The sequence below is a fragment of the Vulpes lagopus genome, chromosome 11, assembly GCF_018345385.1.
Source record: "Vulpes lagopus strain Blue_001 chromosome 11, ASM1834538v1, whole genome shotgun sequence".
In the NCBI taxonomy this organism is placed as follows: domain Eukaryota; kingdom Metazoa; phylum Chordata; class Mammalia; order Carnivora; family Canidae; genus Vulpes; species Vulpes lagopus.
In genome coordinates, this window is record NC_054834.1 from 74,281,040 (window position 1) to 74,295,656 (window position 14,617).

Sequence of the window (14,617 nt, forward strand, 5' to 3'; positions counted from 1 at the left end):
CAGTAGTCGGTTGGGTGTTCTGGCTCCTTGGCAGATGAGCTGATTCTCATCCCATCAGCTTTAACATCCCTGGCCAAGGCTCCTTGATGACCAAAAACACACCTCATTGCTCCCTTCCCCCTGAACACACTCACTCTTACCCTTGGGAACAGTTGTAGTTTATACTCTCCCTTCTCTGACTCCATTGCCTGAAGAGCGACTGTTAAAAAATAAGTAATAAATAACCCTGAACTGTAGCTACTAGTGAGGTACACCTCAGAAGATCAATTTCCAGTCTGGTGGTGAAATCAGACTATCAGACCTAGAAGAGAAGTTCAAGGTCACCTTTTAGTGCAACTCCCTGATATCCCTTCCAACCCATTTTATAAACTAGGAAAACCAAGGCCAGATAGGTGAGATGATACAACCAGACAGGACTGGTAGCAGATCTTTTTTTTTTTTTTTTCTCCCTTGGAAATGTTTTCAAATAAGTTTAAAACAAATTATTTCACCTCGCCAAAATCCTAACTGAAAAGTACTTCAATCACTTACAAATTTGTTTCAGTAGGTGTACCTTTTCAGAAAGGAGCAAAATCCTACAATTCCATTACCCATAAATAAATAAAACCTTAAACCCAGTAATTCACGCAAACCCTATCCTTCACATTGCCCTTAGTTGGCCATTTCAGGCATTTCCCAGGTGGAAACAGGCCTGCATCATCAGAGACAGCACAATCTAATGGGTAAATTCTGATTGCTCTGTACAAAGCCCAATCTGTTTTTGCTGTGCATCTCCAAGCCTAGCCTCTTAGTCTGGAAGAACAGAACCTACCTCTCAGAGCTGGAGTGTGGGGTGGGGGGGTGGGGGGTGTCACATGGGATTATGCTTTTTTTTTTTTTTTTTGGATAATGCATTTTTAAAGTGCAGCTGGCACTTTATAACTTTATTATTATTAGAGCATAATTCTTTTCTCTCAAGCAGATAGCAGTTCACCTTGCTTAATGACCTAAGACCTTGCAACCACTCAGATGCTACTAAACCAAGGAGAAACCCAGCTGTGCCAGGCCTAGAAATGTCCATCCCCACCCCCACTCCCTTTTAAGACAGTGAGTAGGACGGAATTCTCCTGGTTGATAAATGAGAGGAGCTGAGAAGGAGCAGAGAGAAGCTGCAGTGATGACTATTCTGAGAATCTGATCTGCGAGCAGGCGAATCTCCACCACGTAGACCATGGAGACGCTTTGGGAAAGAGAGCTGGCCTACCTGCCTGAAGAAGGATGCTCGAGAGAAGGGATGGATGAAAGCATTGCTTAAAGGGAGATGAACTGGAGGTGCCCACAGATGAAAATTTGAAAAGGAAACAGAGGCTGAATTTGGGGAAACCCTCCGGGCGGTGAGTGCCGTTAAAGGAAGGATTGTGTGTCTCAGGGATAGATTTGGGAGGAAAGGAGGAGTGGTGTACCCCCACAAAGGAGTACCCCACAAAGGTGGGGGTGCTCAATCTGCAGCCCGAGCCCCGCAAGCTGTGTGGGGGGTACCCGGTGGCCCGGGGTGACCGGAAGGCGGCATTATCGGGGGCACCCACGCGGAAGGTGGCGGGGGTCGGGAGCCGGCCGCAGACCGCCACCGAGTTCGCCCGGGGGAAGGTCAGCGACCCCGGGCCGGGGAGCAGCGCGGAGAACCGAGAGGGGCCGCGGTTGCCATGGCGCCGGGCGGGGAGGGGGTGATTCGGGCCCCGCCCAGAGCCCCGCGGGGCCGCCGGCTCCAGATGGTCCCGGGCCTCCCGCGGGAGCCGGCGGCCTGCGGCAGGGGGAGGCTATTGTCCTCCTTCCGCGCGCCGCAGTCCCGCCGCTCGCGCCCGCGCGCCGCCACGCGCCCCGCCGCCGCCGGCCCCGCGCGCCCCCCGCGCCGCTCGCGCCCCGTGACAGCGCCCGCAGCCGCTAGCCGAGCGCCCCGCCGCCGCCCGGCCACCCGCCGCCGCCCGCAACCGCCCCTCGCGGCCAGGCTGCGGGCGCCGCGACCACCGGTGCGCCCCCGCCCGCCGCACTCCCGCCCGCCCGGCCGGCGCTCCGCACCAAGGTAGGTGCCGGCGCCCGGGCCCGCTTTGTCCCGGCGGCGGGGCGGCGCGCTTTGTGCGGCCGCGTGCGGGCGGCGGGGTTGGGGCAGGGGTCGAGGTCGGGCCCGCCGGGAGAGCCCGGGAGGGAGGATGCGGCGCCGGGCCCGCGCTTCCGCCCGGTCGCGGGGACAGGATGGAGAGTCATGTGCCAGCCACCCAGGTACCGGGGCTGAGGGTCGAGGCGTGGGGAACGCGGGCCTTTCCGGATTGGAGAGAAGAGTCTTGCAGGAGTTGAGGTTGACGAACGCGGCGAGGCATCGGGCCGGCGGTGCTCCGAGCGTGTCTGACAGCGCCGCTGTGCCGGTGGCCGACGCTCCTCCGCCGAGCGGCCGGCGCTGGTGCAGGTGCTGCGGACACGCTCCGCGGTGTGTGCCCCGCGCGTGCGAGCGCCCCGCTGCCTCTCGGGGGCTTGCTGGGGGCTTCCCTCCGGAGCCGACGGGGCTCCTCCTCGCCGCTTCGGGAGCTGCTCCGTGCTCTCCTTTATGCTTCCTCACAGTGCGTGTGTGACAGGGGACACGGCTGGCGGTGGTGACCAGAACACGAGCTGAGGGCGAAGGGGGTGGGGAAGGAGCGGTGTAAGGTGTTTCTGTGGCCGGGACACCTGGACGGCTGGCTTAGAGTCGGCCCCGCACAGAACTAGTGGGCAAGGCCTCCCCGCTGGGGTGTTCCAACTCCAGCACCACGGTGGGGCATTTACTGTCCACTCTGGCGCCGAACGACTTGCCCCCATCGGCCCCATGGCGTCGCATGCTCGGCCGCGCTGCGGGCTTGTCCCTTTACGAACCTGCTGCATTTGGTCTCCGTGGGTTGTTTCGCCCTCGAGCAGCCACAGTTCTAGTGCTGGAGAGCCGGTCGGTTCAGGCAGGTATGGGCAGGGTATCCACAAACCAGTTTTCCTTGAAGGTGAAAGGGCCAGCGTTGAGTTCCAAGTATGGGGCTTGGCTTCGGGTGCTGGACAACCTCTTGGCCAATTCCGAAGAGGAAAAAGTTAATATGGATCTTGGATTTGTCCCTTGCAAAAACTGATGTAACCCGGCCATTACAGGCTTGGGGGAGAGGCACAGCAAGGGAGTGAAAATTAGTCTGAATAATTCTGCCCTGAGTGGAGGATTGCAAAGAAGATCAAACAAAAATTCAGTGCCACTCTTCAGCCTAGTCTTTAAGTTCGCTGGAGGAGAGTCGCTGCGTTTCACCAGGAATTCAGCCTTGAGGAATATGGGTTAGGGTTTTGTTTCTCCACAGGGGTCTCTGATTGCCCTGGGTGCATCTTTCTTATGCCCTCCTAGTTGCCCTGAGTTTGTGATCTCTTTTTCCTTTTACGTCTCTGCCAATCACTCATACTTTGAATCAAAAAAGATTTTTATTTGGCCAAGGTCCCCATTTCTTCTCATCTGTTATTCATCCTGCTGTCATTTGTTCAATTCTGCCCCCCCCCCTCGCCTCCCCATAGCGTCTCCGCCATCGTCCTTTCCTTCTTCCGCACATCTGTGATTTGCCTGTCGGACCAGCAGCTCTATTTGTCTCATTAGATCTAGAGTCCACTCCATCTTCATTTCCTCTCTCATTGCCTGAGGCTTCTGGCTCTTCGTGGGTCTTGGGGTCTCTCAGAGAAGCTATATTTGAGCTTAGCATTGGATAGAGCCTGAACCCCCCCCCAGAAGCTAACCTCCAGTCACACTCACCCCTGAAACTTTGTGTCTCTTCAACCCTCATTGCTCCTCTAACCAACTCTACTCCTCCTCATCTTTGGACAACTGTGCCCTCAAAGTGTCATCCCCAAAACACTACTTTAATATCCTCTGGGAACTAGTTAGAAATGCAAATTTATGAGCCCCACCACAGATCTGCTGAATCAGAAACACGGGGGGGGGGGGGGGGGGGCAGGGCCCAGTGGTCTGTATTTTAATAGCTCTCCAGGTAATTGTAATTCATGCAAGTTTGAGAATCCTGGATCCTGAATTGAGGGTTTAACCCAGAGAGTCTTCCAGCAGGGGGTATTCTCCAATCCCATTTTATTCTTTCCTTGAGTTCTTCTCCGGCTCTAAGAATCAATTTGCTGGCAAAAAAAAAGAAGAAGAAGAAGAAGAAGAAGAAGAAGAAGAAGAAGAAGAAGAAGAAGAAGAAGAAGAAGAAGAAGAAGAAGAAGAAAGAAAAAAAGAATTATGGTTGAGTCATTCATTCTTTCTTTACTGAATACCTATTGTACTGGGCTTGGAAAAGACAAACATGAGTAGGACACGGCCCTTGTCCTCAATGGGTTAAAAGTGGAGCAAGCAGAGAGACACATAAACAACTAAGCGTAATACAATGTGATGGGGGCAAATACTAGCTGCTCTCCAAGTGCTGTGGGAGCGCAGACGAGGGAACTGTCAACTCTCTTGGAGCTAGGTAAAGAATTAATCAGGAGAGGGATGTGGCCAGAGGAGGAATTAGGGTAAAAGACAGGCTCTAGCCCAGGATAGGATTTCTAGCCTTACATGCCAGCTAAAACGGGAGGAAGTGGGACAGCTGCTCTTGAGGATCCTCACGTGGCTGAGCAGAGTCTGTATCCAGCAGCACTTTAGGTGGAGAATCTAGCAGGACCCCAAGCTTGCAGCTGGTGGGAGTTGGCTTTATTCTAGCATGAACAAACAATGTAAGCTACTTGGGCCTGGCCTTGAGGTCAGTGGCTAAGAATAAGGTGCTGGTGAAACTGTAATCTGGATTAGCTGCTGTGCCATCCTATTGCCAGAGTTGGGAATCCATGGGGAAGAATAAGGTTGAGGATTCTCCAGCGTACAGAGAGACAGGGGGTCATGAGGCTGGTGGACAGGCACGCTAAAGAAATATGATCTGGAGACCCAGATCATAGGTAAGGAATGACATAGAGCAGGATCTATGTAAAGAAACTCCATAGAAAACTATAGGAATCTAGAGATAGCAGCAGAGAATAGAGAACACAGAGTATCACCCAAAAGGACTGCAGAGCCCAGATATGTGAAAACCAAAACTCAGAGCCCCGCAGAACCACCACACTAAACAACACCAGAGAGCATCATTCACATGCAAGTCCATGGAAACAAACTCCTTGGAGTCCCAACATGTGGTCCTATAGAGAGATCCATGACCTAAGGACACCGTGCCACCCTGGTTCCTTATCTGTATGACAGCATCCCCGGAAATTCAGGACACAAAGCACATGTGTCAAAACTCAGTTTAGGGGATCCCTGGGTGGCGCAGCGGTTTGGCGCCTGCCTTTGGCCCAGGGCGCGATCCTGGAGACCCGGGATCGAATCCCACATCGGGCTCCCGGTGCATGGAGCCTGCTTCTCCTTCTGCCTATGTCTCTGCCTCTCTATCTCTCTCTGTGTGACTATCATAAATAAATTAAAAAAAAAAAAAAAAAACTCAGTTTAGCCAAAGGAGCATTTAAGTAGCTGAATTTCTATTTGGGAGGAGGGGAGATTCCTACTCCATACCTTCTCCTCAAAATTATGGAGAGGATCTAACAGCCAGACCTCACTGGGAGGTCTAGATTCCATGCCTGGGTCCCCATAGAGGAGGACCAGGTTGGATCACCAAAAGGAAGCCAGATTAAGATGTATTTAGGTTTTGTGCAGTTGATGGGGCCCCAGGGAGACACAGTGGTTTGGAGACGGGGTCAGGCAAGCAGGATTTGAAAACCTCAGAGTGGGGATCCCTGGGTGGCTCCCCGGTTTGGCACCTGCCTTTGGCCCGGGGCTCAATCCTGGAGTCCCAGGATCTAGTCCTGCATCGGGCTCCCGGCATGGAGCTTGCTTCTCCCTCTGCCTGTGTCTCTGCCTCTCTCTCTCTCTCTCTCTCTGTCTATGAATAAATAATAAATTTTAAAAATCTTAAAAAAAAATGAAAACCTCAGAGGCTTTCAGAGCCCAGGGAAGTAAGAAAAATATGTGACATGGCTAGGAGGGAGAGGAAAGGGAATGGCGGGGCCTATAGAGAACTGGAAAGTGCAGGCCCACCCAAAGGAATCCAAAATCAATCAGTTATTATTATTATTCAATTGTATTTATAAAGAAACCTCTATGCCCAACATGGTGCTTGAACTCATGACCTCAAGATCAAGAGCCACATGCTCTGTGACTCTTGACTGAGCCACACAAACACCCCCAAATCAGTTATATTTTAACAGCTTATTGGCCATAGTCTTGGGGGCAGGATTTAGTAGGTCTGTGACTCCTAATAAAAGGCAAAAGGGTCATGGAAACAGAAGGCTGGAGGGCATTATATGTAGGTGTTTCTGCAGGGAGGTCTATGTAGAGAGAAAGTACTGGAAATGTCAATCCCAGAGCGAAGTGTGAGCTGGCTACTGGTGAGGAAGCCTGGACCTGAAGGGCTGAGAGAAATGGAATTAGTACAGGTCCTGGGGCTTGGGCTGCTTCCCTGTTCAGTGCCTGCCTATATTAGATGACTCTAGTTCAGGTCACACCTTGCCCACAGCACTCTGCTCAGGGTGACTGAATTCTGCCCTAGAATTTATTTTTATATAAATATTTACAGAGTAAATTCAAAGAATCTGTTGGGGATTAAAAGAAATGATGGATTTTAAAATGAGAAACGTGTCCCAGGCTAGTGGAAATTAAGCTCTTTTTCCTATTACAGGGAATGCAAAGCCCAATTTAGGAACCTTAGACCTTAGTTCCCTCACCCCTCATTAATGCTACTCCCAGGGAAACTTGTGCCTGCTTTCTCTTTGAAAGAAAGGGGAGGGGCGGACAATCCTGGCTTCCTGGGGGTCAGGGTCAGGTTCAGCTTCATGGAACCAGCTAATGACAGAAGCCAAGCTCTGCTTTTGTGTGCCAGGGAACACACCTTCCTACCCTCCCACAACTCACCACCCATCCCTTCCTTTTTTCCCAAACTACACACGAGGTTCTCCTGTCCATCCTTCCAGAGCCAGAGACTGCCAAGATGATAGCCTCCACCCTAGGAAGTAGCTATGTCTACACAACGACTAAAATGTCTTTGTGTTTGAGAGGTGCTAGGAAAATTAGAAATTAGAGGTGCTAGGAAAATTAGAAAATTAGAATTGAGATTCTCATAAAGTTACAGACTGGGCCCCCTCCATTCCCTTGAATGGCTGCTGAATGGTGAATTACATGAGAACTGTGGACAGTAGAGGGTTTTTAAAAATCCCTAGCAGCTAATCTAAAATTCATTTGTTAGTTTTGAGAAGGACAAAGTTTGCATAATGTAGAGTCATGAGTAGTGCTGGCAAGCATGTGTGGTCCTAATTTCAGTAGCCTGGGCCCTAGAAAGGAGCCATGGATGCTGATCTGTCCCAGGGAGCTCTGAAGGGCTCCAGGAGATTTGAGGCACATGTAAATGTTGTGATTAAGAGCTTGTTCCCCAAAGTCAGAAAGAACCTCTCTTTAAAATTCAACTCTGCCCCTTCCAGCTGCGTGACCTTGAACCATGACTTAAGAGGTGCAGTTTCCTGGTCAGTGAACCCTTGCCCCTTAGGGGGTGTGATCGCCCCCTTAGGCGATGCATGTACATAGTAGGGACACATATCATAGCTGACATTTTTTTAAAGATTTATTTATTTATTCATTTATGATAGACATAGACAGAGAGAGGCAGAGACACAGGCAGAGGGAGAAGCAGGCTCCATGCCGGGAGCCCAAGGCGGGACTCGATCCCGGGTCTCCAGGATCACACCCAGGCAGGCGCCAAACCGCTGAGCCACCCAGGGATCCCCCTCATAGCTGACATTTATCTAGCACCTATTAGGTATTCCCTTATTCCCTGTGAGAAACAAAAGGAAGCAAAGGAGGGAGAACCATACTGTGTCCTCCTCTCAATTCCTGGGCACTTTGTCTATACTTACCTAAGTGCATCACAAGCTTCCTGGTGTATTATAAATGCATCTTAGCTCGAGAGCAGGATTAGGGTCTTTTCATCTCAAATCACCTCCTGGGGATAGGAAATTGTCTCGTGTGGCGTGGGAGCTCCGAACAGTTTGTGGAACCACGAAATCAAAGTTTATACTCATTTATTGCTCATGGGGTCCCACATCTGCTTGTGTGTTACCCTGGCTTGTGCACTGCTGTCCTGAGCCATGCCATTTGTTGGCCATCGTTAACACTTTTAGCTCCCAGCTTTGCTCACTGTCCGTCTCTGCAGCTCTTCCTCTCTGCCACAGCACTTTGAGGCACTCCTGCCTTTCTGTCTCACTCCACATTTATCTCTTGGTGTCCTGTCCCTCTACTTCCCCACCATGGCTTCCCTTCTCCCACTAAGGCTGATCTCCATTGATGAACCAGTCTCAGCCTTTGGCCCTCAGGAGAGCGGAGCAGATCTAGGGCAAGAGGAGAGAAGGACACAGTGAGTAGTGGACTCAGTGGTCCTGAGATGCCCCTCACCAGCCATGTTCCCCCTTGCAGGAGCAGGAGGCCACCTGCCACCATGAGCAGCACCCTGTCACCCACAGACTTCGACAGCTTGGAGATCCAGGGCCAGTACAGCGACATCAACAACCGCTGGGACCTGCCTGACTCGGACTGGGACAATGACAGCAGCTCAGCCCGCCTCTTTGAGAGGTCTCGAATTAAGGCCCTGGCAGGTGAGGTCTGGGGAGGGCCAGAGGACATGCTTGGAGTCTGGGAAGATAAGCTTGTCAGGGAGGGTACTCCAACTTCGTGGGAAGACCAACTTTCTCTCTAAGCTGCCAGCTGACCCACGTTACCCCCGCAAGCTCCTGGTCCCCAATTCCAGTGCCAAGAATAAAGTTCATACAATCCAGAATGTTCCCCACTTCCCTTCCCCCGAGCAGAGGGCTCAGCTCTGCTCTTCTATGTCCTGAGTCATGGTCCTTGACTCTTTCATACTTAGTCCCTGCCATCTCCACCCACCCCTCCCTTACCTTTCATCCCCTTGTTGGGTCTTCCTTGGTTTTCTCTGTCACCTCTCACACCTGTTCTCCCTCCCTGCCCATTATCCTCCCCGCTCCCTCCCCACCTGTTCCTTCCACCTGCTGCCTGTTCCTCCCTTTATTAAATGTACCTGTTCCCTGAAGCGAGTTCCCTCCACCCGCTGCTGGTTTCTGCAGCCGCCCATTCTCCCGAGTTTGCTCTCAACCCACCTCGGCCCCTGCCCTACCCTCAGGCCTGGGCTCTTCCCTCAGCTTTTCTGAGCACAAACAAACCCGTCTGACGGGCCTCCCTGCGTTCCGGGGAGGAGTTGTCATGGCAACAAGAGTACAGCTGCCACCTGACACCACCAGCGGCTGGCGTGGGGCTGAATCACCCACACACCCTAAGGCCACCCGCCCCGTCTGGCTTCCCTCCTCCGTGTCCCACCCTTGTCTCTTCCACCGACCTGCTGTCCCCCCAGCCCAGTGAGTGGGAGAGACCACAGCTGCTCCTCCCCATTGGAAGCAGTGCCCCCGGAATGAGTGGGTGGCCTTCTAGAAGTAGGGAGACACTGAGGGGGTGGTTCCCAAACCAGGCAGCAGTCTTTACAGGATCACCCAGGGACATTTTTACAAATACAGACTTCCAAATACAGACTCCTAGACACATTGAATTAGGATCTTTGGACCTATGGTCCAGACATCAGGATTTTTAAAAAGCTCTCCAGGTAATTCCTCTCAGGCAGCCCAGCATCTGAGGACCTTTGTGTGGTGGCCTTAGCTGTGGGAACCCCTTGTCATGTATTTTCTCCAGGACCTCTCTGCCCTTCCGATTGAGTCTTTAGGCTGGATTGTGAAACAATCATATCAGTGTTTCTATAGATGAGAGAAGACAGAAGAGTGGGTTGTGGACAATGTCACCTCTCTGAGGAAAAGTTTCCCTGATAGCCTGGTTTGGGATGCATGTTGACCCTAGAACTGTCATGTTGTCTGTGTGCACATGCCACATGATACCCAGGACTATCACCATGTCTGTGCACACATGACACATGCCACCTTGAGCTGTCATTTCTCCACCAGCAAACTGGGCTCTCCGGAAGAGGCTTCTCTGTACGGACTTAACTTAGCACTACACCTTGCACCAGTAGATGCCAAATAAATACTGAATAGAAGACAGGAGAGAGGCAGGAGTAGGCCATAAGGGGCATGAGCTGAAGCCCAGAGAGGGGTCGGAAGAGAATGTGGCAGATGTCCCAGCAGTGGGTTGTACTGGGGGCCAGGAATGGCCTGTCTGAGGAGGGCTCGGTGAACCAAGTGGCAGGAAAGAGGCCGGAACTGCAAGTGCTGACAAACAAGTAGGGAAGATTCGATCACCTATTTCACAGATAAAAGAGTATTTAAGCAACCGCCTGGTATGGTGGCCGGCACCTTCTGAGCTGGTTTTGCCTCAAGGATTTCTCTTTTCTCTGCTCTCCGAGCTGGGGAACAAAGCTCACGTCCCGAAGGCGGACCTCCCAGCGTCACCCCAAGATGGGCCATCCTTGTCACACCTGCAAGCCTTCGGGAGGTGGGCGTTTGCGTCGGGGCCCGCGCGGGGCAGCTTCGGGCCGGAGGGGCGGGTCTGCAGGGCGCGGGCAGTTCGGCGCTCGCTCCGCAGGGCCGGGCCCGCCGCCGCCGCCGGCCCCGCCCCCGCCCCCTCCCCCCTTCCCGACTCCGTCCGACCTGTTTGTCGGGAGCCGCCTCCGCCTCCTCTCGCCGCAGCCAGGTGTGCTCTGCCGACTGGCCCCGGAGCTCGGGCGCTCGGCCGGCCGGCACGCGGTTCCCCCGGCTCCGCGACCCGTTCCCCGCCTTGGAGCCGACTCCCCGGCGGCAGCCCACACGCTCGGGACCCCGGGGCTCCGGGAGGGGGAGCGGACCCGTGGCCCCCGACACGGGCAGGGCATGGACGCCGGGCCCCCGGCCGCGTGAGAGGCAGCGGGCGGCATGAATGGTAACGGGGTGAGCCGGGCGCACGGGCCCGGCCTCAATGGGGCGGGCGACTTTTACTATGAGGCGGTGGAAGGGGCTCAGAGCCCGGGGGGCCTCCTGCCGTCGCCAGCCGCCTTCATCAACCCCGCTCAGTACGCCAGCGTGCTGGAAGGCCGCTTCAAGCAGCTTCAAGGTGAGCGGCCATCCCGGGCCGGGACGGAGGAGCCCCCGCCGAGTGTTGGGAGACAGTGTGCAAGGGGAATAATTAATTGCCAGAGGCCAGAAAATGCCTCGTGGGTGCTGACAGAGTGGGGAAAGGCTCGGGCCCCCTGGAAGCAGGGACAGTGAGCGTGGTGGCAGCGCCCAGGTCAGCGCACGGGGAGGCTGTCACCGCGGAGGATTTGGAGATGAAGCGCCTGCTGGGACAGCTGTTAAGCCAAGCAACCCAGGGCTTGTCCCTGTTGCCCTGGGTTTCTGAGTAGGTGTCTAAAGGTGTGGAAGGAGCAGTGTGTGTGTGTAGAAACCAGGGACTATGTCAGAGAGAGTTGGTGCAGACAGGTTCAGGTGCAGAGCAGGTGTATGTTCATCCTGGCACCAATATTTCAGTGTATTCCTGGGACCCACTGTGGGGTTTCTTTTGGAGGGAGGCGCCTGTGGATGTTGTGGACACCCTGTAAAGCTATGCTTTATCTCTGGTCCTTGGCTTTGCCCAGTTTCCTCCTAGCTGCCACTGATTCTACATCTTCCTCTTATTCTACCTGTGGGCCAAAATGGCCTCACCCCTGTGCCCCTGGCATCAGGGCAGTCTTCACGATCCAGTGATGGAGGATGATCTGGGCAATCCCCAGCTCAGGCAGGGCACATAGACCCTGAAAGGAGGGAAGCCCACAGAGCAGGGCCCTGCCAGTGCAGTTGTCAGGACCCCAAGGTTCACTCAGGTTCAGGGGTTGGAGGTAAGAGAGACAGGAGTAGACGTGGGTGTGTCATTATGTTTAATGGGTGAGGTGCATAGGAATGTGAAATTCAGGGACGAGTCTTTTTGATTTCTGAGATGCTGTTGCCCAGAAGGGAAACAAAAGTGACTCTTCAGACTCCAGCCACTTGGGTTTGGGCATCACACTAGGCTTCTCTGGGGAAAACAGAAATTCGAGTGGCCAGAGCAGCTTCTGATGGCCTGAGCCTCTTCCCTCACTTTGTCATTTATAATGTCTAAAATCTTAATTTTTCTGTGGAACCTAAAAAGCATGCACTCATCAGCAGCTTCTCCTATGCAACGGACCAGACCGGGCAGCAAGGCATTTCCTCCCTGTCCTTGAGATCTGTGCCTAACTCTGCCTGTTTTACTCCCCACTGTGTTTCTTAGGCTCAGTGATTTCCCTATTCCCAACTTTCAAGATTCTTTTCCTTCTTAGCATTGGAATGTTGATGTCCTAGGACTGAATCCCATTGCAGCCAATTGAATGAACCCACCCCACAAATAGAGGAGCCCATCTTTCCTTTAAATTATCCCAGGAGAGCAAGCTGACTCAAGGAGGCTTAGAGCCTCTATAATGTCGTGTCCTTCTAATGACCACTTGGAAGAGCTGCTGGTGTAATTTAAGTCCACGCCCTGTCCAACAGCGAAGAGAACAGCCACACCTCCTGCTGCTCCTGAGCAGCTCTGGGTCTTTCCTTCGGGTTAGATCATGCCTGGATAACTGTAACTCATCAAGGAGTAACTTATCATGTGTGCCAGGCATCTTACCTACATAGTCTTGTTTAATCAACACAGTCACGCGTTGAAGTAGAAAGTCAAGTAGTATGCCTGGTTTATAGATGAAAACATGAGGCTCTGGTTAAGTAACAGTGTTCCTCCACTGTTACAGAGCATCCCCGATCCCAAATCCCAAGCCTTCCCCTCATGTCTCACTGCTTCTAACTTCTCTCATCCTTTCTTCTCGAAGCCCATTTGCTCATTTATATTTTTACCCTTATGAGCTCATTCCAATTTCTTTATTCCCTGCTTTTTAAGTTAGAGATTTTCATCTCAGGCATCTTCCTTCCAATCCTCCTTCCCAGACCTCACTTCTGGGGTCTTCAGCATCCCCCCAGGCCCCCAACCCCATCCACTGGTGTTTAGAAGCAGGTGAACTGTACTTGAAGGACAGAAATGACCCCATGTTGCCGCCACAGATGAGCGGGAAGCCGTGCAGAAGAAAACCTTCACCAAGTGGGTGAACTCGCACCTGGCCCGGGTGACATGCCGGGTGGGAGACCTGTACAGCGACCTCCGGGATGGACGTAACCTCCTGAGGCTCCTTGAGGTGCTCTCGGGAGAGACACTGGTGAGCTGTGGTCACAGAGGGAGGAGGGAGCCCGAGAAACAGTGGTTGAGGGGACAAGCTGGGAGGCGCCCTCAGAGAGAAGAGTGACAGCACAGAGCGGAAAGTAGTTGGCTGCCCTCTGGTCAGAGGATGGTTTCATTCTGAGAGGTTTTGCTGCGTGGATTAAATAGGAGCATTGCTTCACGGAGACAGAAACAGTGGCCCCATTCAAAACATTTCCTTTCCCACCCACTCAGGGTGCAATTAATTCCCTTGGGAATCTTAATCTGCCCAAGCCACCTCTGGAACCTCAGCTTTGGCTCTGTGAACTTTGGCCCAGCCTTGAGGGCTGCTTCTGTGCTCCTGCAGGTGGGGATGGGGGTGGAGGAGATGGGGAAGGTGTGCAAAGCAGGGCCCTGGGAAGGCTGAGAGGGAAGGAGGAGGGGGCCCACAGGGCCCCATGTTGTCATGTCTCCTATCCCTCAACAGCCAAAGCCCACAAAAGGCCGCATGCGGATCCACTGCCTGGAGAATGTGGACAAGGCTCTGCAGTTCCTGAAGGAGCAGAAAGTACACTTGGAAAATATGGGCTCCCATGACATCGTGGACGGAAACCACCGTCTGACCCTTGGGCTGGTCTGGACCATCATCCTTCGATTCCAGGTACCTGGCACAGCACCATGCAGAGTGTGCTTCACACCTCAGTGCAAGCGCTTCATGCCTCAGTGCTGTACACGTCATGATCGATAAAAACATGCTATACATGGTATAGCAGTTTGTGGTTGCTGTGATATCCAGGCACCAGATCAGGGGACCCTCCTCCTTAAATGGGACAGAGATCAGTGTGGGTATTGTCACACTTCTGTGGCAGGTTCCCTGTGGCCTGGTCTGTTACCTGGCCACATGTAGTAGGGCCGCATGTTGGTCCACAGGGGACTGGAGATATTACACATTGGACCTTCACCGCCTGCTCATTGCTCCACTCCTCTGCCTCAAACTCTGCTTGTCTCCCTAAAACAGTCCCCCTACTGCTTCTTACGCTCTGAGCATAGGCAACCCAACGTCCTGATACCATCACATTCCAGTTGTCCCCTGACTCCCTGGGTGTAACCTCTTCTGCTCCTTCCAGCCCTGAGAGAGCTCCATCAGCACCCCCTTTGAAACCCAGCTCTCAGGAAGCACTCACCCCTCCACACAGTTCCCCACTCCAAGGAGCCATCCATCATCCTTTGCTTTGAGACACTTCCACTCTTCTGACTTCTGACCCATTCTGCTGCCTCAAATCCTTTTGAACTGATGTTTTGTGGTCACTATTCCAGAATGAAAGGGCCCCAGGCTCTGTCCCTGCACCCCTATTACAGGAACCTAAAGTTCCTGCT

At 53.2% G+C, this 14,617-nt stretch overlaps 1 protein-coding gene across 5 annotated transcripts in view; it reads left to right on the forward strand.

Moving 5' to 3' along the window:
- The first annotated feature begins 899 nt into the window (after positions 1-899).
- SPTBN2 (spectrin beta, non-erythrocytic 2) overlaps positions 900-14,617 on the forward strand; it is a 39,202-nt gene continuing 25,484 nt past the window's right edge. The window contains exons 1-4 of one of the 5 annotated variants that reach the window (XM_041722969.1): positions 900-1,373; positions 8,501-8,679; positions 13,108-13,259; positions 13,728-13,901. In XM_041722969.1, the coding sequence (XP_041578903.1) occupies positions 8,523-8,679; positions 13,108-13,259; positions 13,728-13,901 (483 nt within the window). In that variant the 5' untranslated portion in view covers positions 900-1,373; positions 8,501-8,522. Of the gene's footprint in view, positions 1,374-1,981; positions 2,060-2,143; positions 2,257-3,299; positions 3,316-8,500; positions 8,680-10,624; positions 11,129-13,107; positions 13,260-13,727; positions 13,902-14,617 lie in introns of those variants that run through there. The other 4 variants (XM_041722970.1, XM_041722967.1, XM_041722971.1 and 1 more) reach the window with 4 other exon arrangements.